This window comes from Rana temporaria, chromosome 9, assembly GCF_905171775.1.
Source record: "Rana temporaria chromosome 9, aRanTem1.1, whole genome shotgun sequence".
NCBI lineage: Eukaryota > Metazoa > Chordata > Amphibia > Anura > Ranidae > Rana > Rana temporaria.
The window spans coordinates 32,256,212-32,268,268 of NC_053497.1; the positions used below are offsets into that span (position 1 = coordinate 32,256,212).

Here is a 12,057-nt window from a genome sequence, read left to right on the forward strand (position 1 = left end):
TCGTGAAGCCGTCCCCCCACCCGAGACCCGGGCGGGGGCAGACCTTCATGCGGAAGCAGGCTTGTCCGCAGGCTTGTTCGGTTTTTTGAACCAGGGGCGCTTACGCCCGGCAGCAAGGGCTTTTGCACCCTGCGGACCTTTTCCAGCCGCGCTGGCGCACGAAAAAAACCGTTTAGGGGGTAGTAAAAGTAGGACCTTGCTTGCGGCGAGGTTCCCTACCCTTCCCCGACTGAGGGAGCAAGGTGCTCTTACCTCCAGTGGCATCCTTAATGATGTCATCCAGGGATGCCCCCAAAAGCCGTCCGCCCTTAAAGGGCAAATCTACCAAGGCCTTTTTTGAGTACTGGTCAGCCGACCAGCACTTCAGCCATATAAGGCGGCGCAGAACCACTGCGTAGACAGAAGCCCTGGAAAGCAAAGGAATCTAATCCATATCCGCCTCGCAGAGAAACTTCTGACCCTGAATCAACTGTTCAGCCAGGTCCCTAGAGGACTCGGAAGCCCCCTGGACCTCCAGGTCCTGCAGCAGGAGCTTCGCCCTTTCAGTCAGCGTCTGAGCTACCAGGGCTCCGGCCAGAGCCGGCCTTACCACCGAACCCACCACCGAGAACAGGGAGCGGGCCACGGCCTCCACTCTCCTATTAGCGGGGTCCTTGAAAGCAGGAGCCCCCTCCACAGGCAACGTAGTAGCCTTACTCAGTCTGGACACAGGAGGGTCCACCGACGGAGGAGTGACCCACTTTTTTAAAAAAGTCCTCCTCCAGGGGGTAACGGTAGCAAAGCTTTTAGGAACCGTAAAAGCCTTTTGCGGTGTATCCCATTCCTTATACAACATATTGTCTAAATAAGGAACACAGGGGAATACCTTAGCGGTACGCGGTGGTTTGCGGAATCCAAAAGGACTGACACCGCTGGTGTCTCCGCCAAATCCTCTAAATGAAGAGCCTCACGCACCGCAGTAATAAGAGCTCCAACAAATTCCTTATCAGCAGACTCCGCAGCAGAGTCATCCTCGCTGTCCATGTGGGTTAAGCCCGCATCCTCTGACATGACAGAACCAGAAGCATCAGATTCTGCGTCAGAGATATCCCCAGAAACAGCCTCCGGGGGGGGGCGCTTTTTTACCCCCCAACCGAGCACTGGCTGCTTCAAACCTGGTGAGAAAAGACTCCAGGACAGCCGACACCGATTCAACAGATGTGGCAGGGGGAGGGGCGCTTAAGGGTTAATTCCGGCATTGTAAGAAATGAGGGGCCTGATTCAGGCTCCATATTGCCGTTGCCATTTCACCCCTACTGCCAAGGGCAGGAAAAAAGTCCCCCACAGGTCACCTCCCGGCCGCTAGAGCACAGTATGGGGCCCCCTGAGACTCACCACCCCCTGGTACAGCGCGGTCTGTGAAGGCAAGTGTGTGCTGAGGAGAAGCTGCAGCGCTGCGTCTGTCCCCTCAGATGATTCGCGGTCTTTTTTCCCCGCCGAAACGGCCACTAGAGGCCGAACTAGTGCTGAAAATGGCGCCGGCCACAAGAAAATGGCCGCCGAATAATACAAGCGCGGCTCCGGCAAAATGGCCGCCGTTGCGCAGTTTTAAAAAGACAGTGTACCCAAAAATGACAGTACACCAAAACAGCACACAGCACACACAAAAATGCCCAGAATGTCCACCACAGTCCCCTGCAGTGACACAGAACAGCCCCAGCCATACCCGAGTGAAAAAAAAAAAAAAAAATATGAGCCCCAGGGAAAAAACCCCCTGCACAGCCGTCACCCAAAGGGGAAAGGAGGGAGAGGAATAAGGGAGAGAGGAAAGCAGGGGAAAACCCTCAGTCGACCTCCCAAGGGAAAACATTCCAGCCAGACCACTTACCTGAGTAAGGGGCCACTACTTACCTGTCCTGCGACTACCTGGCTGGAGGTATCCCAGACAGAACCAACGTCCGCGAACGGCATGGCTGTCAGCCAGACACACTGTGACAAGGCCATAGAGACCGGTCATATGTGTGCCCTAGAACCGAAGTTCCCCGGCCGCCCCTGGAGCAATGGGGCCTGTCGTGGACGTCCCAAAGCGGAGCTGAGGGCCGGCACACGCTCGAAGGCCGAACCTGGGGGGACTACAAGGGTCGAGGACCCAGCCTGTCACCCAGTCGGCTGTTGATAGAAGAATCGCAGGATTCAAAAATAAAAATAAAATAAAAAAGCGAGGAAAAAACTCGCAAAATGCAAAAAAATTTGCAAGAAAAAACTCCAGAGTCCAGGACTCCAGAGAGAGCCTGACTCTCCTGACGGTTAGGCAGAAACAAACTGAGGCTGCTAAAGCAGAGTGGGGGTTATGCCTGGGGGAGCCACGCCCCCTGGGAGGAGCGGCATGAAGGAAAGTTTTTAACACCTTAAGTGCTGTAGAATTCTGCCTAAATCTCCTGGTAGGAAGAAGCATAACCCTAAGGTCAAAGGATGCTGTGTCCGTCTATGAACGAAAGAGAAAAAACATTAGTATTGTGCAATTAAACCTGTACTGAGAGACCACTGTTGACCTCTCAGATTCTATGCAAACCTGTTGCTTCACCCACCCTGGCTCACTAAACTGGAATAAGTTTATGCAGATTAGGAAACTTTGGGTCCTTATTTTCGCACTTATTGTCAGGTCAGTGACTCAGCATGATAGAGGCAGCTAGCATTTTCATATTGCATTGTCAGGAACTAGGACCTTCACGTTTCTCTTTAAGCTCCATTAATTTTGCAAATAGCACAGCAAGGAGGACTATATAGACTTGGAATTACCAGAATGTGTCCATGCGGCGGTGGACCTGAGGACCCTGGGCGTACTGATCTCTTGCCCATTTCAGGCTTCATCCCACCATCTGGAGAGCTGCGTTGACTACAACTACTGGAAGAGAGCTGCGAATCACTACTCAGATCAACGCCACTGTCTGACTGGCTCATCTGAGAGCAAAAGAGGAAAGGAAAAGGTGTTTGTATTGATAGCATGATGTTCTTCAATGTAACAAACATTTTTTTTTTTTTTTTTACAACTACATTAATGCCACCTTTAGGTATAGTTACCTCTGTACCAATATGGTCTTCATAAGAGTCCATCCAAGGCTCCACTGTGTAGGAACGAACAAGCTTCCCTCTGTCATCTATGTGTACACAGTAAACAAAAAAATAATAAAAAAAAAAAAAAAAAAAGGAAGAAATGAAGCCCGTAGGAAAACAATGCAAGAATGCATAAATGAGACAACTGGGAATGTTTTAGGAGGCAGTACAAATAATAATGAGGTATAAATTGCTTCAACCAATCAGATCTCACTTGTTAACAGTAGAAAATTCTTAAGCAGTCACAGCAGTTTTGCTAAGGGTTGCTGCAATTTGTACACGGACAATTGGCTCATTTATTTAAGTCACAAATACATCGCTTTAACCACTTCAATACCAGGCCTATTATTGCACTTCTCTCCTTCAAGTAAAAATCATAATTTCTTTGCTAGAAAATTACTCTGAACCCCAAAACATTATATATGTTTTTTTAGCAGACACCCTAGGGAATAAAATGGGGGTCATTGCAACTTTTTATCTCGCACGTTATTTGCGCAATAATTTTTCAAACGCCTTTTTTGGGGAAAAAAATTGTTTCATGAAATGAAAATTAAACCAGTAAAGTTAGCCCAATTTTTTTTGTACAATATGAAATATGATGTTACGCCGAGTAAATAATACTCAACATGTCACGCTTAAAAATTCGGCAAACTCATGGAATGGCACCAAACTTCAGTACTTAAAAATCTCCAAAGGCCATCCGGGGACGGGTGTTTCAAATTATTATTTTTTTTTTTACATTTTAATTTTTATGATCACTTTTATTCCCAGTAGAAGGGATGTAAACATCCCTTGTAATAGGAATATACAGGGAGTGCAGAATTATTAGGCAAATTAGTATTTTGACCACATCATCCTCTTTATGCATGTTGTCTTACTCCAAGCTGTATAGGCTCGAAAGCCTACTACCAATTAAGCATATTAGGTGATGTACATCTCTGTAATGAGAAGGTGTGTGGTCTAATGACATCAACACCCTATATCAGGTGTGCATAATTATTAGTCAACTTCCTTTCCTTTGGCAAAATGGGTCAAAAGAAGGACTTGACAGGCTCAGAAAAGTCAAAAATAGTGAGATATCTTGCAGAGGGATGCAGCACTCTTAAAATTGCAAAGCTTCTGAAGCGTGATCATCGTACAATCAAGCGTTTCATTCAAAATAGTCAACAGGGTCGCAAGAAGCGTGTGGAAAAACCAAGGCGCAAAATAACTGCCCATGAACTGAGAAAAGTCAAGCGTGCAGCTGCCAAGATGCCACTTGCCACCAGTTTGGCCATATTTCAGAGCTGCAACATCACTGGAGTGCCCAAAAGCACAAGGTGTGCAATACTCAGAGACATGGCCAAGGTAAGAAAGGCTGAAAGACGACCACCACTGAACAAGACACACAAGCTGAAACGTCAAGACTGGGCCAAGAAATATCTCAAGAATGATTTTTCTAAGGTTTTATGGACTGCTGAAATGAGAGTGAGTCTTGATGGGCCAGATGGATGGGCCCGTGGCTGGATTGGTAAAGGGCAGAGAGCTCCAGTCCGACTCAGACGCCAGCAAGGTGGAGGTGGAGTACTGGTTTGGGCTGGTATCATCAAAGATGAGCTTGTGGGGCCTTTTCGGGTTGAGGATGGAGTCAAGCTCAACTCCCAGTCCTACTGCCAGTTTCTGGAAGACACCTTCTTCAAGCAGTGGTACAGGAAGAAGTCTGCATCCTTCAAGAAAAACATGATTTTCATGCAGGACAATGCTCCATCACACGCGTCCAAGTACTCCACAGCGTGGCTGGCAAGAAAGGGTATAAAAGAAGAAAAACTAATGACATGGCCTCCTTGTTCACCTGATCTGAACCCCATTGAGAACCTGTGGTCCATCATCAAATGTGAGATTTACAAGGAGGGAAAACAGTACACCTCTCTGAACAGTGTCTGGGAGGCTGTGGTTGCTGCTGCACGCAATGTTGATGGTGAACAGATCAAAACACTGACAGAATCCATGGATGGCAGGCTTTTGAGTGTCCTTGCAAAGAAAGGTGGCTATATTGGTCACTGATTTGTTTTTGTTTTGTTTTTGAATGTCAGAAATGTATATTTGTGAATGTTGAGATGTTATATTGGTTTCACTGGTAAAAATAAATAATTGAAATGGGTATATATTTTTTTTTTGTTAAGTTGCCTAATAATTATGCACAGTAATAGTCACCTGCACACACAGATATCCCCATAAAATAGCTAAAACTAAAAACAAACTAAAAACTACTTCCAAAAATATTCAGCTTTGATATTAATGAGTTTTTTGGGTTTATTGAGAACATGGTTGTTGTTCAATAATAAAATTAATCCTCAAAAATACAACTTGCCTAATAATTCTGCACTCCCTGTATTGTGACAGGTCCTCTTTATGGAGAGATGCAGGGTCAAAAAGACCCCACATCTCTCCTCCAGGCTGTAAAGCATGAGATCGAAAAAAATCGCTGATCTCATGCGGTCGCAGCTTTGTTTACTTCCGCTGGCGTGACATCGTAATGTAGCGCCCGGGACTCCGACGGTCACAGAAATGACTGGAAATCTCCATCGTCCTGAGCCAGCGCCGTACGATTCCTTCTCCGTGCCCCCGATGGCACGGGAGAGCCCGGAGAAGCTCGGAATGGCGGCGGGAGGGGCGTCCCCTCCCGCCGCAGAACTGCCACTATCATTATCGTGCACACAATCGCCGGCTGCAAAGAATGATATCTGAATGATGCTTGTAGCTGCAGGCATCATTCAGATATCCCCGCACAAAGTCAAGGACGTCATTTGATGGTGTGCGGTATTGGAGTGGTTAAAATGGTTATACGTGTGTGTGTGTGTGTGTATATATATATATTTTATATATATATATAAAATTGTAACCTTTATACATAAACCATTCTGTACCTTTACACTAACAGTATTTGTTGGAATTAGCAAGATTTACTATACTGGTTACTACAAGGTTTCATCCTTTATCTGTAGTAAACATAACACTGCAAAAGAGAGGTAATTAGTAAAGGAAGTACTTAGTTCCTCTGCTGATTACTGTTTAAGGGCCAGTTCACAGCGGGATCACACGGAATCGTGCTGGTTCCCATGAGGTTTCCACGTGGTGCCTTTTGCAACCCGTTTAGATCACGAAAATTGTGATCTGCTTTTGGGGTGCCCTTACCAATATATTGCCACCCGCATGCAGAATACAAGCGCAGCGCGTTGGAACACACTCCTGGAATCCCGCATAGAACGAGCATTTGCCGCAACTTGTTCTGATGTGAACCAACCAGCCACTATTAAATGGGATCTATCACTGCAATTAGCCTGAATCTCCCCCACTGCAACTGAACTTTATAAAGTGAACTTAAAAAGTGAAGGGTTGCTATGTCATAAAGAACGTCTAGAAGTATTAATTGTTGCCAAGCAGTACCTTGTAAAACACTATCTAGAATTTATCCTAAAATATAGCAGTGCATTTTCTGACACGCAACTTTGCCTAGGAACACCCGTTCTGTAGCCTCAAAGCTGTAAATGTGCAGCGTGAGATCATCTAAGGCACTGCTGCCTCTGACTTCTAGTCTGATGAAATGTGGAGTGAAATTTGGCAATGTCCCTATTGAGTTCTGCTTGCTTTTCTCCTGCTGGCTTGCTGGAGAGGAAGCTGTACCTGAGACTCCAAGTGCAATGATCTCCCTGATTAAAGGCCATGTCCACCTTTTGCATACAAAATAAATGCATTTGAAGAAATAGTGGTGTATCGAAAATGAAAATTCTGGACCTAAAATTCAGGATGCACTTGGCTGAAAAACGAAATTGACAGTTTTTAATAAAAAAATAGGATTTTTGTACTCACCGTAAAATCCATTTCTCCGAGTTCATAGACGGACACAGCAGCAATTGACCTTAGGGTATTATCCTCCCTTTTAGGAGATTGACTAGGCAGAAAAAACAGCATGTTAAGTGTTAAACACTCCACACAGTACAGTACCTCCCAGGGGGCGGTTCCCCCGGGTACATCCCCCACACTCTGCAGCCCCAGTTCGTAACAAGCAGTACAAACAAAGGAGGGGTGGGTGCTGTGTCCGTCCATGAACTCAGAGAAATGGATTTTACGGCAAAAATACTATTTTCTCTTCCGTTCATGGACGGACACAGCAGCAATAGACCTTAGGGACGTCCTTAAGCAGTGTCAAAAATCGAGGGGTGGGAAAACACAGCAAACCAATTTCACCCCAAACAAACCAGAGCTCCTCAACGGAGGAACTTCAACCTTAAACAGCCGCCTGCAAAACCTTGCGGCCGAAAGAGGCATCCGAAGATGCACTCACATCCACCTTGTAAAACTTTGAGAAGGTGTGGACCGACGACCAGGTTGCTGCCTTACACACCTGTAAAACAGACGCTTGATGGCGGAAAGCCCAAGAGGCACCATTCGCCCTGGTCGAATGCGCCGTAACCGGGAAGGGAGGCGCCCGCCCCTTTAAGGCATAGGCCTGAAGCACAACCTGCCTGATCCACCTAGAAATGGTGGTCGACGAGACCGCCAGACCCTTCTTAGGACCAGTGACCGACACGAACAGTGAATCCGACCTCCGAAACGGAGTCGTAGCAGACAAGTACACCCGTAAGGCTCAAACCACGTCCAAGGAATGCAATGCAGCCTCTTTTGGGTCCTCCGGCCGAGGACACAAGGATGGAAGGACAATGTCCTCATTAATGTGAAAGGCCGAAACAACCTTAGGAAGGAACAACAGCTGCGGACGCAGCACCACCTTATCCCTGTGGATGACAAAGTAAGGAGCCTTGCAAGACAAGGCCGCCAATTCAGACACCCGTCTGACCGATGTGATTGCCACCAGAAAAAACACCTTCTGGGAAAGAGTCAATAAAGGGATTTCCCTAATGCCCTCAAACAAAAGGTTTTTGAAGCACCGAGAGGACAAAATTCAAGTCCCACGGAGGCAGTGGAGGACGCACAGGAGGGGCCACATGCCAAACCCCCTGCACAAATGTACGCACCAGAGAGTGTGCCGCCAAAGGTCGCTGAAAGAAAACAGCCAAGGCCGAAATCTGCCCCTTAATCGTACTTAAGGCGAGAGCCTGATCCACTCCAAGCTGTAAGAACAGCAGAATCTGGGACATCACGTATGTACGGGGGTGCCAATTCATCTCCTCACACAGAGATGTAAGCCTTCCACGTACGATGATAAATCTTCCAGGAAGTAGACTTCCGCGATGCAGCATGGTCGAGATTACCGAATGCGACAGACCCCGGTCCCTCAGCACCTGGCTCTCAATAGCCACGCCGTTAAAGCCAACGACTGTAAAGCAGGATGCAAGATAGGACCCTGCGAAAGAAGATCCTCTCGCAGTGGCAGGCGCCACGGAACATCTGCCACCAGACGCACCAGATCCGCGTACCAGGGACGGTGAGGCCAATCCGGAGCAATTAGGATTGTTGGTATCCCCTCGGCTTCCACTCCGCGCAGCAGACGAGAAAGAAGCTTCAGAGGAGGAAAGGCGTAGATTAGGCGATAGTGACCCCACAGAGCCACCAACGCGTCAGCCCACGGGTCTCTTGACCTGGCCACGAACCGTGACACCTTCCGATTGAGTCGGGACGCCAGAAGATCCACGTCTGGAGTGCCCCATATCAGACACAGACTCTGAAACACATCCGTGTGTAGCGACCATTCTCCTTGGTCTAGCGTTTGGCGACTTAGGTAGTCCGCCTGCCAGTTCTGTACGCCCGGAATGTAAACGGCTGAAAGAGCCGGAACGTTCTTTTCGACCCACCGGAGGAAGTGAGTGACTTCCGCCGCTGCAGCCGAGCTCCGTGTGCCCCCTTGATGATTGACATACGCCACAGCCGTTGGCGTTGTCCGACTGAATTCTGACCGGGCGGCCCTGCAGTCTCAGAGACCACTTGGAAAGGTACAGCCTGATCGCCCGGAGTTCCAGGACATTGATTGGCAGGCAGGACTCTTCACGAGTCCAGCGCCCCTGGGCTGACTGAACACCCCAGACTCCCCCCCCCCCCACCCCCAGCCAGAGAGACTGGCATCCGTTGTGACCACCGTTCCAGTGGTACGGCAGGAACGACTTCCCGGCCCGAAGTACCGGAGATGTCAGCCACCACACTAGGGAGGACCTGACCCGGACTTGGTAATCCAGAGACGAAGGGAGCTTGTCCCAACGCAACAGATTTTCTCTCTGTAACACTCGAGTGTGAAATTGAGCATACGGAACCGCCTCGAAGGAGGCCACCATCAGAACCAGAACTCGCATGCAAAAGCGAAGCGATGACCACTTCTGGTTCGCCAACCGCCTCACTGCAGTTTGCAGTGTCTGTAGTTTCTCCGTGGGAAGAAAAACCCTAGACTCCGAGGAATCCAGGACCAACCCCAGGTATTCCAGGTACTGAGACGGTACCAACACCGACTTCTGAGCATTTAGCAGCCAACCGAATTCCCGGAGGGTCTGACAGGTGATAGACACATCCACCTCTTGAAGAAGCTCTCAGAAGAAGGTCGTCCAGGTATCCTACAAGAGCGATACCGTGAATCGGAGCTAGCACCTTGGTGAAAACCCTTGGCGCCGAAGCCAGGTCGAAAGGGAGGGCCACAAATTTAAAGTGGTCCTCCCCGACCGCAAAGCGCAGAAATCTCTGGTGCTTTGCGCATATGGGGATATGCAAGTACGCGTCCTTGATATCCAGGAAATCCCCTTGATGGAGTGCCGCCACTACAGAGCGAACCGACTCCATCCTGAACTTTTGTACTTTGACAAAATAGTTGAGGGCCTTGAGATCCAGGATTGGTTGGACCCCTTCCTTCTTGGGGACTACAAACAGATTGGAGTAAAACCCCTGAAACCGTTCCAGTAAAGGAACCGGCACGATCACCCCCCTGACCAGCAGATCCTGAAAAGCCCCAAACAGGGCCTCCCGACGACCCGGAGGAAGCTGGAGGTTGGAAGGAAAAAATCTGTTTGGCGGACAAGAGAGAAACTATCTTGTACCCCAAAGAAAACTACATTGCAAACCCACCGGTCTGAAAGAAGAGACCTCCACCGAGCCGCGAAGCTGCCCCCCCACCCGAGAGACGGGCGGGGGCAGACCTTCATGCGGAAGCAGGCTTTTCCGCAGGCTTATTGGGCTTGCGGAACCAGGGGCGCTTCTGCCCTTCAGCGGGCGCCTTAGCGTCCTGGGGACGTTTATCTGCCGCACCGGGCGGACGAAAATAATGATTGGGGGCGGTAAAGGAGGGCCCCTGCCTACAGTGAGGCTTCTTACCCTTACCAGATTGTGGGAGCAGAGTGCTCTTACCTCCCGTGGCATCTTTGATGATGTCATCTAGAGAAGCCCCAAAAAGCCGTTCACCCTTAAAGGGTAAGTCCACCAAGGCCTTCTTAGAAGAAGTCCGCAGACCAACACTTCAGCCAGACAAGGCGGCACAACACCACTGCGTATGCCCTGGAGAGCAAGGGAAGCGTATCCATGGCTGACTCAGACAAATTTTAGGCCCTGCGCCAACTGGTCGGCCAGCGCCACACAGTCCGGAGGGGCTTGATGCTCCTCCAACTCCTGAAGCAACAACTTTGCCCGTTCAGTAAGTGTCTGAAGAACATGCGGGCTACAAGAAAATGGCCGCCAAACTCTAATAAAAGCGCCTGGCACCGTCAAAATGGCGGCCGCGATTACACAGTAAAACACACCACATGCAGTGAACACAGTGCAAACACCCGGGACCCCCGGGCAGGCCCCCCTGCACATACGGCTGCAAAACAGCACTCCCTAAGCAGACACAGCCCCCAGCCACTGGATGGAGCCCCCCAGGAGGACCCCCCACCTCATGGCCGACCCCGCCACCCAGAATGTGTGGAAAGGAGGGAGAGGAAGGGAGAGAGGAAAGCAGGGCGGACCCCCGATTGACCTCCACAGGAATGCACCAGCCACACCACCATGCCAAAGCAAGGGGACTCTAACTTACCCGTCCTGCGACCACCTGCTGGAGGCATCACAGAACCAACGTCCGCGCAGTTACGGCATGGCTGTCGGCCCGGCACACTGCGACACGGACATAGAGCCCAGTCATATGTGTGCCCTGGAGCGTATAGCTCATCGACCACCCATGGAGCAACGGGGGCATGTCGTGGACGGCCCAGCGCATAGCTAAAGGCCGGCACACGCTCGATGGCCAAACTTGGGGGGACTACAAGGATCGAGGATCCAGCCTGTCACCCAGTCGGCAGTTGATTGTAGATCTCAGGATCCAAAAATGCAGGAAAAACAAAAAAGAAAAGCAAGAAAATTGCAAAAAAAAAAGCCTCAGAGCACATGGGCCCAGAGGAGCCATGTCATTCTCCTTGCTAGGCAGAAAAAAACTGGGGCTGCAGAGCAGAGTGTGGGGGATGTACCCGGGGGAACCGTCCCCTGGGAGGTACTGTACTGTATGGAGTGTTTAACACTTAACATGCTGTTTTTCTGCCTAGTCCATCTCCTAAAAGGGAGGATAATACCCTAAGGTCAATTGCTGCGGTCTGTCCATGAACGGAAGAGAAATATATTTTTTTCACATTTAAATTAATGTGGCTGGTGTTTATTGGACTGAAGTTAATGGGGCACGATTTTACATTGAACTTAATAAGGGCGATTTTTACATTGAACTCAATAAGGGCGATTTTTACATTAAACTCAATAAGGGCGATTTTGCATTGAAGTTAACAGAACACAGCATGCCAATATCGGCACTCCCCCCCCCCCCCCCCCCCCCCCGACAAAATGCTAACCCTATTTTCAGCTGATCATTTTTGGCAGACAAGGAGTGCACTATGCACCATGTTATACCATAAATATGGGTGTAACATGGTCTTAAAGGTGGAGTTAGCCTTTAATCCATTCTGTATTAACTGTACTTTAACTGTCCCTGCTGCTGCTCGATTATTACACCAGTCACTAGATTACCAG

The 12,057-nt window shown here is 49.2% G+C and overlaps 1 protein-coding gene across 6 annotated transcripts in view; it reads right to left on the reverse strand.

Moving 5' to 3' along the window:
• Positions 1 to 12,057, reverse strand: part of PRRC2A (proline rich coiled-coil 2A) — a 122,446-nt gene that overhangs the window by 24,297 nt on the left and 86,092 nt on the right. For all 6 annotated transcript variants that reach the window (XR_005743489.1, XM_040323104.1, XM_040323102.1 and 3 more), the window contains 2 exons: positions 3,061 to 3,137; positions 2,779 to 2,940 (listed from right to left, as the gene is read on the reverse strand). Coding sequence is in view for 5 of the 6 variants with exons in the window: in XM_040323104.1 (XP_040179038.1) it covers positions 2,779 to 2,940; positions 3,061 to 3,137 (239 nt within the window). In the remaining variant the exon portion in view is untranslated. The remainder of the gene's footprint in view (positions 1 to 2,778; positions 2,941 to 3,060; positions 3,138 to 12,057) is intronic.